Source organism: Nyctereutes procyonoides, unplaced genomic scaffold, assembly GCF_905146905.1.
Source record: "Nyctereutes procyonoides isolate TBG_1078 unplaced genomic scaffold, NYPRO_anot_genome, whole genome shotgun sequence".
NCBI classification, from domain to species: Eukaryota; Metazoa; Chordata; class Mammalia; order Carnivora; family Canidae; genus Nyctereutes; species Nyctereutes procyonoides.
Window position 1 is genome coordinate 4,622,533 of NW_026575032.1, and position 17,426 is coordinate 4,639,958.

The 17,426-nt window shown below is 33.8% G+C and overlaps 1 protein-coding gene across 1 annotated transcript in view; it reads left to right on the forward strand.

Moving 5' to 3' along the window:
• FAT4 (FAT atypical cadherin 4) overlaps positions 1 to 17,426 on the forward strand; it is a 175,464-nt gene that overhangs the window by 96,837 nt on the left and 61,201 nt on the right. The window contains exons 5-6 of the mRNA XM_055317010.1: positions 2,718 to 3,640; positions 4,319 to 4,493. Of these exons, the coding sequence (XP_055172985.1) occupies positions 2,718 to 3,640; positions 4,319 to 4,493 (1,098 nt within the window). The remainder of the gene's footprint in view (positions 1 to 2,717; positions 3,641 to 4,318; positions 4,494 to 17,426) is intronic.

Consider the following 17,426-nt stretch of genomic DNA (forward strand, 5'->3'; position numbering starts at 1 on the left):
TACTCAAGGAAGCAGCAAACACTGTGGACCTAGGGTGTCCAGATCCTTGATTTAATTGCTTGCATTCCAATTGATTTATGTAGAAGTCCTAGGCTATCACTTTGTAACCATGTGTAATTTTATCACTTTTTCTAATTTCTTTTGATCTTGGGCATGAAAGATTTTATATACTTTCACAGAAATAAATTTTATATCTCTGCTTGCTGGTATTATTTTATCCAGATGTTTTCATAACTTTTTCTCAGTAATAATTGGGTCTGAATTTGTGCCTCAAAGAATAGGAATTCAATATTTACTGATGGATTTAGCCATAAAAAATGCAGAAAATTTCCTTAGTAATTTCACCTAAAATATATTAAAAATATATTTTTTACATAATAATATATAATATTATATAGTTTAAATTAAATTTCTTTCTAAGGATATATATAATATTATATATATAAAAATTATCTTTGTAAAAAATATATACATATACATATATAATTATCTATGTAAAATCTCCATTAATTGCACCAATTGATGGAAATTTTCTTTGCACCAGATGATGGTACTTTTTCTTTCCTCATTCATGTGGAATTTTAAGTCAAGGGTTGAAGTAGGCTGTTGACCTTTTTCAATCCAGATCTTAAAATCCTCTTATCTCCTGCTGGCAAATTGACCTGTGGCCTCCATTAGCTTTATTTATTCATATTTTTCCTGATCTTCAGAGTACTAATTATTCTGAACTTTACATGGCTTCGTTCACTTGTGAATAGTTTAAAATAAACTATAAAGATTATAAGCCATGCTCATAATGAAGGGAGATTCTTACCTTTTTAAAGATCTGCTCAAACCTTGTTCATCTGAAAAATTTTTGTGAATAAGCCAGTGTCTGAAAATTATTTTCATAAATATTTCGTCTCTGTAGCAACATACAAAGGATATTAGATAAAGACTTTAAAATCACAGGAAAAGAGTAGTTCTAGCATTTTTTTTAAAGAGGAGGCAAACCTTACCTAGGAGAAAAGAAAATTCCATTACTCTAGTCAAATTTTCCTCTGTAAGGAACCTGACAAACTTCAAGAAAAGGTAAAGGCTAACTCAAGTAGTCATAGAATCCTGAGAAAGAGTTTTTGCAAGAAAAAAGAAGCAGAGTGATTAAATCGTTCTAGAAGACCCTTGTCACAGAGTGGACATCATTTCTGACGCATAAACAGTTTACTTAAAACTTTTTAAAAAAAGATTTTAAGTAATCTCTACAACCAACATTGGGCTCAAACTCAAAATTGAGATCAAGAGTGGCCCGTTCTACTGACTGAGCCAGCCAGGTATCCCTGATGCCTCAATAGTTTAAATTCACCTCAGAAATACAGGAGCTGTTTGTAAGCAATTAATGTAACGCAACAGATTTTCCCTAGCATAAAATCTCAGAGTATAAAATCTTTATTAAGAAAGAATTATCTAGGGATCCCTGGGTGGCGCAGCGGTTTGGTGCCTGCCTTTGGCCCAGGGTACGATCCTGGAGACCCGGGATCGAATCCCACGTCAGGCTCCCGGTGCATGGAGCCTGCTTCTCCCTCTGCCTGTGTCTCTGCCTCTCTCTCTCTCTGTGACTATCATAAATAAAAAAAAGAAAAAGAAAGAAAGAAAGAAAGAAAGAAAGAAAGAAAGAAAGAAAGAAAGAAAGAAAGAATTATCTAGAGGCACAATGTTTCTTAGCAACACTTATAATATCCTACAGGGTCCCAGCATCTTTAGGATAAGATATAAAAATGTACATGTTATTATGCGCAAGTGAAGAAAACAGTATTCTGTGGCAAGAAATCAGGGTTTTCTTTTGGTTTTCATTGTGTATCTGTTATTTAGTTTTAAATTATTTACTAAAAACAATTGTCCAATCCACTCTCCACATCATTTTTATTAGAATATTCTCTGCAGTCATTTTCTGAGATGAGAAATTATATATTATTTATTACAATTAAAAAGGGACACACGATCCTATGAAAATAGATAAAATAGTATCTAAATATAGCCCAATAATAGTATAAGCATTTATATTTGCAGCCTTCTATGTATAATTTTACTGCTAACATTTCCTTCAAAGAATACTTTTAAAACACATTAAATGTACATAATAAAATCTGAGAGAGAATTATTTTCACAAAGGCCATTAGCCAGATGCTTAATAAGAATTAAAAAGTATTTATTGGTTTTGACAAGAAACGTAAAAGTAGACTTAAAACATCCATGACTAATGCCATACATCAGAAAATTTTATTACCCTACTCTGAAAATTGGTGTCAGCCTCAATAAATTACTGAAGTTCTAAATGTTTGGCTAACAGTATAGAATGTGGCACTGTTAATGTTGAATCCTCAGGAACTATGTGATAACAATATGGAAATGCATAGAAAAATATCCGCCCTCTGGAATACTTTTCTCCTCATTTTTTTTTTTTTGTAATTTAACATTTCAATGTCATAGCAAATAGCAAGCAGTGTATAGATCATTCATTCACCAGACTGTAAACATCTTTTCCCATCAAAAGTTAACAGGCAAGGAATTACACGATGTATTACTTACCAAACAATTAACTGCAGCTAAATCATCCATTAGGTGTGTTTGGGCCATCATATATCAAATATGCAAAGTTTTATGTCAGAATTTTTGGTGTGATTTGTTTCTGTACAGCACACATTCAAGAAAATGTAATTTTTTTTTCCCTTTCGTTTCAGGCATCAACTCCCAATTGGCTTTTAGCATTGCTTCAGGTGATAGCCTCAGCCAGTTTACAGTTGACAAGAATGGTGTACTGAAAGTCCTTAAAAGTTTGGATCGGGAAAGTCAGTCCTTCTACAACCTGGTTGTTCAGGTGCATGACCTGCCACAGCTTCCGGCCTCCAGATTCACAAGCACTGCCCATGTCTCCATTATTTTGTTGGATGTAAATGATAACCCACCAGCATTTCTTTCCCCTAAATTGACATACATTCCTGAAAACACACCTATTGATACTATTGTTTTCAAAGCTCAAGCCACAGACCCAGACAGCGGCCCAAACAGCTATATTGAGTACACTCTGCTGAACCCTTTGGGAAACAAGTTCAGTATTGGGACCATTGATGGTGAAGTGAGGCTCACTGGAGAACTGGACAGAGAAGAGGTTTCTAATTATACTCTAACAGTGGTGGCTACAGACAAAGGTCAACCAGCTCTCTCTTCGTCTACAGAGGTGGTAGTTATGGTACTTGACATCAATGATAACAACCCTGTTTTTATGCAAGCCTTGTATAAAGTGGAGATTAATGAGAACACACTTACTGGGACAGATATAATACAAGTATATGCAGCAGATGGAGATGAAGGTACAAATGGACAGGTTCGCTATGGCATCATTGATGGTAATGCCAATCAGGAATTTCGGATCGACTCTGTCACAGGTGCCATCACTGTGGCTAAGCCTTTGGATAGGGAAAAAACTCCTACTTACTCTTTAACTGTTCAGGCAACAGATCGGGGCAGTACCCCCAGAACTGATACCTCCACTGTCAGCATTGTCCTACTGGATATTAATGATTTTGTTCCCATGTTTGAGCTATCTCCGTATTCTGTAAATGTCCCTGAGAATTTAGGGACACTTCCCAGAACAATTCTTCAGGTCAGTATATTTAAATTGAACAAATATTGTGTTCACTATAAGACCTCTAATTTGATAATCTGCCCTCTCCTACGCTGTTCATGCTTCACCTCCCTCTTCTTCATTCCTTCCATAAATCCTTGGCTGCAGATATAGCAAATCTTGAAAAGGAAAGTTGTATGAAAATTATACCTAAGAACCTATTGATTTCCTCATAGATTAAAATATTGCATTTCTATTATGTTCTTTTATGTGTACTCATTTTCACACATTTATGTATTTGTGTGTTTTAAAGTTGTTTCACTGTAGCAGTAATATCTAAGCATAGTGAGAAAATAAAATGATATTCAAGTTTTAAAACTTTGTTACAAACATTATTCTCAGCTTTCCTTTTCACAAATCCAACTACCTAGATGATACCGCTGTCAAAAAATTTTGGGAAACCTTCCAAAAACACGATGCTTTGGTTTTAAACATATTTTTACAAAAAAAAAATACATACCACACTGTATCATTTTTTTAATTTTTTGCTTGAAACTTAAAAACATGTCTTTGGATTTTTAAAAAAATATTTTTAAATATTTTAAATATTTTTTTAAATATAAGACTCTATGTCATTATTTTTAATGGTATATTTTACTCTGTGGTAGACCTTGTTAGTTTTACATACATTCCAGCATGTCTTGTTCTCTCCTATAGGTGGTGGCAAGAGACGATGATCAAGGTTCTAATAGCAAACTCTCATATGTTCTATTTGGTGGTAATGAAGACAATGCTTTTACTCTCTCAGCTAGTGGAGAACTTCGAGTAATACAGAGTTTGGACCGTGAAACAAAGGCACACTTTGTTTTGATGGTCACAGCTACAGATTCAGGTAAGTCTTGTCTGGTTGTGAAGAATCTCTTCACAATATAAATAAATGAAAGTATATTTGTCTACCATGAAATTAAATATTTGCTGAAATGTACTAATCCTTGGAGCTCTGATTGTATATATATGATTTATAGCCCATATATCACTTTGTGAAATTTGTGTATAAATATGTAAGTGGTAAGGGCTTGAGTACATTACAAACAGAGCTCTATTCCTATAAGACAAAATGCATCCTTGCCAAGTAAGCCATCTGAGTACCTTTGAGGATGACCTGATACTTTACCACTTGAGCTGTGAGGCATTTCAAGTACCTTAAGCTTTGAAAACATCCAAATGGTTCTAACTGGTCCTGGAGATAATAGAGTGGGTCAAGGGTTTTACTTCTTTAGTCCCTAGGTTTTGTAAGTAGCTGTAATTGGCATTTTCAAAGCTCTACAGAGCTCCAAAAAAGAGTAGCAGTGAGAGCCCAGCATTTCTCATTGAGTTAGCAGTGTAATGGACTGCCATAGAAATAATGAAAAACAGTACATGTTAGTTAGCTTTTAATGTCTGGAAGCAGTAATCATGCAAAGTTGAATAGCAGGTAGTACAAAAAACAATCTATTAAAAAAAGATTTACCATTATTTTGTTTTGCATATCTTGACACTGTGAACACTGAAACTTCTAATTCAAAATTGAAATAATTAAAAATTTGTCAAAGAAACTTTATACTTTGAAGAAAGTATATATTGCTTAATTATTTGTTGAATAAATGATTGAATGAATGGACTAATCATTGATTTCCAGAGGTATTAATGAATTATGAAACATTATACTATGCAACATTCATTTATAAAGATAGTCACAGAGTGGGACACCTGAGTGGCACAATTGGTTAAATGTCTGACTCTTGGTTTCGGCTCAGGTTGTGATCTCAAGATCATGAGATCAAACCCCATGTCAGGCTCCAAAAGTCTGCCTGGGTTTCTCTCTCCTTCTCTCTCCCTCTCTCTGCCTTCCCTTTAAAATAAATAAATAAATAAATAAATAAATAAATAAATAAATAAATAAATCTTTAAAAAAATAGTCACAACTTATTTAAGTATTGAAGAATTTGATAATGATAATGTTGACAGTGTTTAAAAATTTGTTGAAATTGTTTTAAGCCAAGGCACACTTGAAACCTCAAATGATTAAAATTATAGACAATTGTGTGTGCATGTGTGTGCATATATATGATTATATATATTTATGATTATGATATACATTTATGTAGCTGTGTGGATACTGATACAGAAGAACAATTGTGAGTTTATTGAGGGGGCTCATATATTATTTGCTATTTACTTTGGGAGTGTAATTATCTGAGACTATTGCCTACAGAGAAAACAATATTCTTTGTATATTTTTTAATATGTGTGTTAAATTGTTGACCATGTTACATTTTATGAAAACTATAAAATTCTGAGGAATGATGAATATGGTAACCACATAAAACTTGATCTGAAACATGTTTTATGATACGTGTAGTCAGTATTGTGCTTCATGGTTAGTAGGCAAAAGGGTAAGCATCCCCATGTAAAAAATGCAGCCACTACCATTCTGCTCATATCAATTCAGTATTTCAAGAGTCACCTGGAAAGAAAAGAGGATGATAATACTGAGTAGAAACTGGTAGTCAGGTATTTAGAACCAAGGTTTTATTACTAAAAGATCCCAGTCTTAGCTTCCCTCTCTGGTTAGTATTGAAAAATGTGTGGTCAATTCTAGGCACACATGAAAACATAGCCTTTGTGGAAATAAAGTGAGGGAGGAGAAACCAGGACCAGAAATCTAGTTTGCTAAGGCACCAGTCACTATAAAAATTGCTACACAGAAGGTGTGTCACATGGAAGTCATCCCCAGATGGGAAGCAAGATGTGATTGTGAGAATTATGGGTTCAGTACAGGGTGATCTGGGGTGGGCAGACACAGCCCACAAGTTCTCCATCAGAAGATTTATATTTTGGAACATTCTAAGTCAAAAGCCACTGCAGAGAAGGAATGTAACCATGTAGACAAGAGTGCCTATTTTCAACCACATAATTTTGAGAATTTAAATTATTTTTGTGTGTATATGCAGTCAAGGGGGTGGAAGATACTGTGAAGAGAAAGAGAATGTTGTGTTTTTGTTGGTTGGTTGTTTGTTTGTTTGTTTGTTTTTTAATGTACGACCATCTATGTCATGCAGTATACCAGGTTTTACAGACATTAACCTGTTTCTACAAATCACTTTTATCATCTCAAAGACTTAATGTATTATTTTGATTTTACTTACAGTAAACCCAAACTCAGAATGGTTAAATAATTTGCTCAGAATTACACAGCCATGTGGCAGAGTATGGTTCAGACTTCTGGGCCAGAGCTTGCATTTAGGCTCCCCACAGGGAGTTATACTTTTATTATTTGTCCTTACATTAAGAGTATCAGGCTCCCCACAGGGAGCCTGCCTCTCCCTCTGCCTTTGTCTCTGCCTCTCTCTCTCTCTGTCTCTCATGAATAAATGAATAAAATATTTTAAAAAGTATTCTTATTAAAAGATGTATACATGCATTTGTTAAAACAATTTTTAAATTGCAGTTCACATTAAATTTCATTTTATACCTTACTACCTTAGAAAGCTTTTTGTTTGTAGCAGAGATTTCTTTTCAAACTTCTAAAGAATATACTCTATAGTAAGTGTTTCACCATTCAAAAAAAAACCCACAGATTTTTAAAACTGTAGTTCAGCCGAATCATAGTTAAGGAATATTTTGTGGAATGACCAGCAAGTTTAATCACTACTTGTGGTTCTGTTTCTCCATCAAAATGGCAATATAAAGAGACATTTCATTAGGAAGAGAGAAAGAAGAAAGAAAGAAAAAAAAAGACAGGAAGAAAGAAGAAAGAAGAAAGAAAAGAAAGAAAGAAAGAAAGAAAGAAAGAAAGAAAGAAAGAAAGAAGAGAAAGAAAGAAAGAAAGAAAGAAAGAAAGAAAGAAGAAAGAAAGAAAGAAAGAAAGAAAGAAAGAAAGAAAGAAAGAACAAACTTGAAATGATAGAGCTAAAATTGTTTTCTTCTAACAGACATGAGTGAATGAGCCTGATAGGAACATTCATGAGGAGATTCAACAGAACATCATTCTAAATGTACAGACTGTGCAGGAATCAAGGGAGCCAGACCATGTGAGTTTCTGGAGCCATGAGCCTTGAGCCTGAGGAAGATTAGGGACCTAGAATTCTTTTTTTTTTTTTTTTAAGATTTTATTTATTTATTCATGAGACACAGAGAGAAAGAGAGAGAAGCAGAGACACCGGCAGGGGGAGAAGCAGGCTCCACGCAGGGAGCACAACGTGGGACTCGATCCCAAGTCTCCAGGATCATGCCCTGGGCTGAAGGTGGCTCCAAACCACTGAGCCACCCGGGCTGCCCAGGATTCTTAATGTAAGGACAAATAATAAAAGTATAACTCTGATTTCTATGAAGGATTAATGTTATTAACTGAGAAATGAAAAGACCAAGTGTGTGTTGATTCTACCCAATATTGAGATAGGAGAGCTATGAGTTATGGAAATTCAGATTATCAGTAAAAGTAAGGTATTTGGAAGTTTGTCATTCAAAGCTTTAATTATAGTGTTAGGGAGCATGATGGGAGGCATAAATGAGATTCAGCATGTTGGCAGTCCTGGAAATTAGAGAATTGATTGAACTTTGTCCCAAAGCACAGATTTTTATGTATTTTTTTTTTTGAGTTGCCCTGAAATAGACTGGTGTGTCTGAGGCTGTTGAAGAAGTATTCAGTTAGGTGTCTGAGGACCACTTAATATAGATCATGTAGAAAACAATCAGAAATTGTGTAGGAAGATGGACTAAATTCTTTTAAAGTCATTAAGACTCATGCGACTATGGTTTTATGTTCAATTCGATTGCATACTTAGGGTATTACAAATAAACTACTTTTATGGGATAATGTGAGTTTGAGATATCAGGCTTCAGAATCTGCCATTTAATCCTGTATTCCAACAATGAAGTTTTGACACAGGATTTAAAATACAGATTCAGCGCTTTAATTTAAAAGTCAAATTGGTAGGTGACACGAGGAAACTTAGAAAAAATATGGCAGCTTTTGGATCCCAGATGCCATGTTATTTTCAATTTCGCAAAGTTCTAAGGACCAGGAAAATATCAAAGTATTCTAAAAAAGAAAGTTTGACAGTTTTATTCCAGCTCACAAATCACTTTTCCTTTGCTTTTAAAAAATTCTTACCTGATGGCAATCCAAGGATGGGTCAACTGTGGCAAAATGGCAATAATTGAATCCGCAGGGTTTATTTATTATTTTTTATTATTATCATTTAAAAAATAAGCAACCTTTAAATCTTCAAATTTTCTTTGGATAAAATATTAGCATTCCACTCTCATTATATTTTTATTTACTGACTGTGTGGCTATAAACTAACACATCTGGAAACTCTCTAACTATCCTGTCTACTGCTTAAAATGAGCTACAACCACACTATCACATGTATGTGGGCCAGAATGTTACACTGCTAAAAAACAAAACCAGAACAAGTATAATAATTCTACCTCATTCTTCCTATAGTTTTAAATTATTAAATGATAATTTAATGAGTTGAGACTATAACCCAATTAAAAATAATATTTTGTTTAACTAGAATTAAAAATGATTTACATTTACCTCCCTTCATTCTGTATTCCTTACTGTTATTTTCTTCCAGAAATATGTACTGTACTACGTACAAACTTTTTGAAGTGAAAGCTTCACCTCGGCACAGTAAGGTTGGTCCTGCAGAGAACCCAGCACTATGTTGTTCCTTTTAAGAGGGCAGCTGACTTTAAAGCAGTTAAAGAATGCTTTGGCATTCTATTCCCAAATAGTCTTCCTTATAAGAATTTTCCTTATCGTTGTCTTATATGTGCAATAAACAAAATAATGTGATTTTAATATAGCAAGTTGCACTGAATTATCAGGGAACCCAACACAATACACTTAAAACATTAAGAGAATTAATTTGCAAAATGGAAATATATCCTGAGGTAAATACATAACCTTGTAGTTAAACTGGAGTTGAAATCTCACCTCTTCCATTTCCTAGCTACATAGCCTTGCAAAAATTACCTTCATGTTCATATTGTTAAAATGAATACACTAATTTCTACATGAAAAGTTTGTTAGCAGAAATAAATAAGAAAATGACTTCCTTTATCATTTGATATTAGTCAGCATATTTGCTGGACGTCTCAAACTCAGTAGAGTCAAAGAAGACTTTTTGACTCTTAACAACCTCCCTACCCCTCCATAAATTGCTCTGCGTCCACAATTTTGCAATTGTTTTTATCATTCTTTGTTTCTCTTTCTCTGTACCCCACATTGAACAAGTCCATTGACAGGTAGACTCTGCCTTAAAAAAATATCAAAAAATGTCCTATATTTATCCAGCTTTCTTCATTTCCACCACCCCCACAGTGGTCTAAGCCAGGGCTAATATAATAGCTCCCTAACTGCCAAACTTTTCTTCCCTAAGTATATTCTTCAACAAACAGCTCATGAACTTTGAAACTATAAATTAGATCATCATGCCCCATCGGTTGCTTAAAAGCCCTTCAGTGATTTCTAAGAATAAAGCCTGAATTTCTGACCGCTGACACATGGCATTAAATGACCTGGCCTCTGTCCACCTATCTGACCTCATCTCTCCCCACCACTGCCGCCTTTACCAGGCATCTGCCCTCAAATCAAGCACTGAGCAGGTTCAACCATGGTCACCTCCCAGCTCTTCATTCAGTGTCATCACGGACACTGTTAGAAGGGTTGAAATGGGCCAGCGTGGAACGTATCTCCCATGTAGAAATCAGCAAATGCTACCAATCCAGCCACTTGCTTCTGGAGAGTAGCTGTCAAACTTTTATTGCACATTGCTGATGCCAGTTAATCTGGCCTGTTTAAAAATATCAACCGTCTCCTTCCTGCCTTTGCCCCTGGGCATATATACTTCTTCTTATCTGGAGTGTTCCTTTTTTTTTTTCTTTTTCTTCTTTCTTTCTTTCTTTCTTTCTTTCTTTCTTTCTTTCTTTCTTTCTTTCTTTCTCTTTCTTTCTTCTTTCTTTCTTTCTTTCTTTCTTTCTTTCTTTCTCTTTCTTTTCTTTTCTTTTCTTTTTTAAGGTCAGACACATTCATGTCTTGGTCATTTTGTTGTTATATCTAGGTGGGATGTCCACTCCTCAGAAACAACTTATCTGACCACTCATCTAATGTAATCCCCTCTCTCCAGGGTCACTCTATCACTTTACCTTGTTGTGATTTTATCTTAACAATAATTACTATATGACACTATATGCTTATAAATAACACATGACTATCTGCATTTTGTTTACTCCATCAATAGCTATCCTTCTTCCAGTAGAATGGAAACTTCCTAAGTCTTGTTAAGAAATGAATTACCAAAAACACCGAAAACAGGTGCTTAATAAAATTTGTTGAATGAAAAACTGATTTAATGAGTGAGAAATGATAATTAGCAACCAGTTCATAACCGTGTTATTTTATTATGCAAGTGTTATTTTATATTTATTTACCATACTTTTAGTTTATTTTTGTATATTTATCACTTGCAGATTTTTCAAAGGACCTACCAAAAGGAAAAAGTGTCAGTCTTTTAAAACTCATGACTGAAATTCCAGAAGTTTTTGCTACATTGGTTGTGGTCATTCAAATTGACCTCTGCTTTGAAAAACAGCACAAGTGTTTAAGGCTCTGGAGTGTTTAGTGTGATGTGATAAATTGCAGTCATATGTAAGGGCCCACTGAAGCATTTTATGGCTTTAATTCAGTTTCAAATACTTAAAATACTGTTTGAGCTATGTTCTCATGACTTTCTCCTGAACTTTCTGGATCTTATTCAATTCTGTTATCTGTTAGATGTTTCTAGGTAGGCTTTGTCCTACTCTGTGCTGTGCCACTTACCTTTTCTTAATTTGATTCATTAATTCAAAATCTGCATAAGAAAAAACTATGTGCTTTTGAAGTGTTAACCATTTGGCAATCCTTTTGTATGTGGGCTTCTCAAAACAAAAAGTCTGAGCCTCACATATCTCTCAAATACCCAAGCACCTTTTCAGCTGCAAAAAATATTACATACATCTGGTATTTAGCTTCACATGGCTTAATAATAAGGTCCTATGACTCTTCACATAATGTAATATGAAAAGATTCACTTGTTTTGAGTTTTGTTATGGAAATTTTGATGTTTTGATAAACCGTTCTAATAGATATACATCTATACAAGTAATTTTTCCAGGTCTCTGATACCTATATCTTTTTAATTCAAGATAATCTTCTGTCCTCATCAGTAAATTTAGAATCTGTAAAAAAAAAAAAAAAAAAGAATCTGTGAATCATTAATTTCTACCACTATTCTTGCAAAGAACTAAATTAGTATGTGAGAAAGGAGTAAAACAAGGTGACATGACAATAGGGGGACAAGTTATAATTCAATGTGTAATATGGAAGGATTTTGAAAGAGAACTATATATGAAAAACTCCCAAATTAGAGAAATCTGACTTAAAATGTTAATTTTATAGCCAGGAGAGTCTTTGAAGATGAGCTGGTCCATTTTCTTTATATTTGAGGCAAGAAAATTGAATCCTGGAAAATAAGCAATTTGTCAGAGCTTGAATACCAAGAGTGATAGAGTGAAGAACAATAATATCAAGGATTTTGGGATCCCTGGGTGGCGCAGCAGTTTAGCGCCTGCCTTTGGCCCAGGGTGCAATCCTGGAGACCTGGGATCAAATTCCATGTCGGGCTCCCTGTGCATGGAGCCTGCTTCTGCCTATGTCTCTGCTTCTCTCTCTGTGATTATCATAAATAAATTAAAAAAAATAATATCAAGGATTTCTGCCTTTCAACTGAGTTCTTACTCACATATAGTATATTTATGAAGCAGGATTTGCTGATTTTCTGCATAACATAGATATACAAAAACACAATTTTAAGAAAGCTTCTCTTCTTATATGCTGTTCCTTGTACCCTCCTAATGAACAAAATGTTTGTTATTTTTTCCAAATAAATTAATGTTTCAAAATATGTTTAAGTGAAATCAAATAAATTAGAATCAGTAATTTCAATATTGATCTTTTGCGAATTGGCTTAAATTTGGCCATTGATCAAATTGAATTGCTAAGTAAGAGAAGATATTAAAAAAAAAAAAAAAACCTCACTAGGCTTTCCAGGTAGAAGATGATAATATTACCAATTATCCCTGCCAGTTGTCATTTTGTATTTATTAAAATCAAACCATGAGGCTATTTAACATACTTTGTAAGTGAATTCTGATGTCAGTCAATGAGTCCCCTATGCTGCTATGGGCTATATTAATGTGTAACAGGCATCTTGATATTGTTCTGTCAGAAAATATTTATGCTGCAGGCTCAGTTCTTCTAGATACTGGAGATACAATGGTGAACAGTGAAAATTTTCTGTCCCTAAGGAGAATAAAAAAAAAAAAAGTAATACATAGGCCAGGAATGATATGAGATGCTATGAAATTAAGTAGAGCAGGTTAAGTGGCAGGAGAGTGAGGAACTGAAGGAACTAGTTTTTTTTTTTTTTTTAAGATTTTATTTATTTATTCATGAGAGACACAAAGAGAGAGGCAGAGAGAGAAGCAGGCTCCCTGTGGGGAGCCCAATGTGGAACTGGATCCCAGGAACCCGGGATCATGCTCTGAGTCAAAGGTAGATGCTTAACCACTGAGCCAGCCAGGTGTCCCTGGAGGTACTATTTTTTATAGTACAGTCAGCAAAGTGAAATGTAAAGATCTAGGTAAATAACGTTGCTTGCAGATGAGGCAGGGATCAAGTTGAACACACCCAAAGAACAGCAGGAGGTTCCTGGCTGGTCAAACAAGAGTACTTGAAAAAGAGAAAGTCTTGGAGGATGAGGTAGGCAGAAGCTAGATCACATAAACATTTCAGGAGAGGGTAAAGAACTCTAATTTTGTTCAAGGAAAGAGGTGAAACTTTGTTAGGACTTTGGACAGGAAGTGACAGGGGGTTTGGAAAGATCTGGTTTTGTGGAGAAGAGATCTGGCTTTATGGTAGTGGTGAAAAACAAGAGCGGAAATAGAAATGGTGTTTAAAAGACCATGACAGCAATCCCTGAGAGAGATCATAGTGTTTGAAATTAGGTGACAGAGTGGAGGTGGTGTGAAGGAATTAAATATCCCTTTTAAAATCTGAGTCAGTGGGACTTGATAATGAGATTGGAGGTGTGAGAAGTTAGGAAAAAAGATGAGTCAAACAGAAGTCCTAGAATATTTGCTTTGGAAATTTGGAGATGGGGAGAGAGAAGAATTTTAAGATAAATTATCAAGAATTATTTTTTGGATATAGTGTATTTTAGATATGAAATATCCAGTGGAGATGTAAGGTAGATAAATACAGAAGTTTAGTTCTTAGGGAAGTCACTGGAGTAGAAAGAACATGGAAAGTGGTAAACCTTAGATGCTATCCATTCTGTGCCTACTGAATGCTTGTATGTGCCAGCATTTGACTATATCATCTCATTTAATCTCATAACAGCCCTGTAAATTAGATACTATTATTCAAATTTTATGAATTAAAAGAAAAACAAAGAACCTGAGTAATAGAGACAGTGAACAACTTGGCTTAAGCATGCAGCTGGTTTTCAGTGAAAACAGGTTTCAAAACTGATAAAACTGGTGAGGGGGAACATGTCTGAACTACTACTCACTGCTTCCCACATATTAGCTTGTCTACTTGTGATATGTTCTGTATACCACATTCATAAGAATTTCTTCTCTTTGGGTTAAATGTTATTTTTATACTTAAAAAAACATCGGTTTATTAAAAAAATGACTTGTGGTTTTCAGCCACTGTGGTTTGCACAGCCTGCAAACTAGGAATATTCATGAATTTGAATCGAAGGATTGATATTCTCATCAAATCAGGAAATGTGTATCCAAGCGTTTTTATCAAGTGCAAAATAAATGCTAGATATTTTACTGAGAATATACATATGTGTGATATACATATACATATGCATACAATAAGTCAGTTGGGTTGTTTGTGCATGTTTGCATTTAATTTGGGGGTGGGAAATTAGTGCACAAATTAAATACATTATTCTTTATCTGTTCTTAGTCTAATATACAAACGAGATATAGATATATTCTGGATATAGACTAGGCCAACAAGTTTAGTTATGAAGCGTCTATGTGTCAGCATAACTTATAGGTCTGAGGGGAAAAGTTCGGTTATTAGCATTTCTAATTAAGGACATTTATCATCTGGCTGAAAGAAGGACTAAACTTCATTCTTATGCAGGGATAGAAAATTACTTTTTAATGGAGGGGAAACATGATGCTTTCGCAAAAGTTGATTCTAAAAGCTAAAAGGGCTAATCACCATGCTTTATTTTCTTGGTGAAGATATGATGACATTTGAATTAATGCTATCTGTCATATTGTTTAGTTGAGACAGTCATTGTATTACAAATGGCTCTGTAATCAAAAGAGAGGTCAGAAATGTGGAATATGACATATTACATCTGAAGATAGTTGTTTTTTAAATGTTCCAGAAAGATGGCATTTTGTCAGCATTATTTGTGGGAAAATGTTAGAGAAGAGCTTGCTTTGCCTGTTATGATGAACATTTTTAATAATGAAAATTGTTTGAACACTTTCCATAAGGCAACAAGGATTCCATAAATCAGATAAGGCCAGGGTTATCCTCAATTACTAAAAATTAATTTCATTTAACTTCCTTCTATATTTGAGTCTAAGACACTTTTGGTTATTTCCATCTGAGTTGTTGAAAGAAACAATTTACTGATCTAGTAAGCTTTTATACAGCAATTCATGAATCCAGCAGTATCCAGTATAATAGAAAGAACCTTCACAGAGCTGAACGAGGCAAGAGATTCATAGACCAAGTGAGCAGGAGCAAGAACATTATACTGGGCATTTGTTGATTCGTTAAAGCAAGTTTACTTTCCCTGTATGGAGCATACAGAAGACTTGGAGTCAGCCAAGGTAATTTGTGCTGAAGAGGCAAGAGCTGGTTGGTTGACCTAGGCCTCTATTTCTGGGAGAACTTCCAAGCACAGAAACTTAGTTAAGTTCTGGTTTGCTGATGGGAGGCTTAGCATGAATGACTCCATCTCGGGCCAAATATGGTAACTTTAACAAAATATTTGTCCTAGATGAGAATTTCATTTCCAAGGTTGATAACTGATGATTATTTTACTTCCTCTTATTTCTAGTAAGCCTTTGTACCAGGTCTGTTAGTGACATAGGTATTGTTATAAATTATTTATTTACATACTTTTATTTAAATCAGGAAAAATTCTTCCCATGTAGAATTTCGTTTGTATATTCATAGGATATAAATACAAAAACGGATGATTTAACCTCCAAAATTCTGTTAAATAAGAGCTAGAATTGTCATTATGTTGCATAGAATTAAAGTTTGTAAAATAATTTCAGCCTACACTTGATTTACTCATATGAGCTATAAAATGAGTAGACAAACACCCAACTTTAAAATGGAAATAAACTATTTACAATATTAAGGAAAATATTTATATTACTTAAAAGATAAACATTAAGTATCATAAAAACTAACTTGGTCTCATTGTTAGAAGGTTTTTTCCTTTAAACTATTTACAATATTAAGGAAAATGTTTATATTACTTAAAAGATAAACATTAAATATCATAAAAACTAACTTGATCTCATTGTTAGAAGGTTTTTTCCTTTAAAGTCCTTTAATTCTATCCTATTGACATAATCATTTTGTCACCTATTTTGATAAGTATTTCATTAATATATAATTCAGTATTTTCAGGAAGTATTCAGGAGGAATGGTGTGTTTAGCATTTGAAGGTAGCCTTTGGTGTTTCAGAGTTTCAAAAAGTGTTGAGGATCCTTTTAAGGGTTTTTAAAAATATTTTCTAAAAGGTAATTCCTCAAGACTTGCTTTTTGGGCAGTATAAAATAAGTACATTCACATGGTTGTACAACTTTTCCATGTCATTTTCATATTATTAAAGTTTCTTCAGTTTTACTTATCACCTCTATTTAGTATAAGAATTTATTAAAGAAATATAGTGTTTTTATAATTTTCTACAGAAATAATTAAAAAATCAGGTGTCATTTAAGCATATATATACCTAATTGATATAAATATATTTGTAGGACTAATTAGCAGTAATAAATTACATTATAAAGTGCAGTTTCAAAAATACAAAGCCTCCAGTCATATTGAAAATGTTCCATACTTTTTTTGCTTTATACATTTTTTTTTGCTTTATACATTTGCTGAATTTAAATTAAATCTAACTACACAAGTTCCAACGTTAATATAGAATGGCTAAAATTCAGTACATTTTTAGTTGATGGCTTACGAACTGTGAGAAAAAAGTGTTTACTTCACGGGAAAGAAAAAAAAAAGAAGCTAATACTTTACTACAACAAACACACACCCAGTCAGAGGACCCATTCACCAAATGTTTGATGTCAAGAATAAAATCGGCTTTGTTGCAAAGCAACAGATTTCAGTTAGGCAAAAATTTGATTTCTGCAGAATAGTTTTTCATGTTTCACAAAAGAATGTTTAATTTATGAGGGCTAACATAAAAAATGTAATCTGCCTGCAGTTTGAACTTTAATTACTCAGTTAGACTCATTTATTACACTTAATAAAGATGTACTTTCTGATAAAGCAGTTGCCTGAAACTTTTTTCTTTTTAAAATCCTATTATAAATTACCTTCAATTTTATCTTGATATAGTTGAGCTATCAATATTTGATACATTGAGCCAGTGTTAAAAGGCTTAATACTTACTTACTAAATTAATAATTTCCCAAATTCAAAAATATAGAATATGATTCA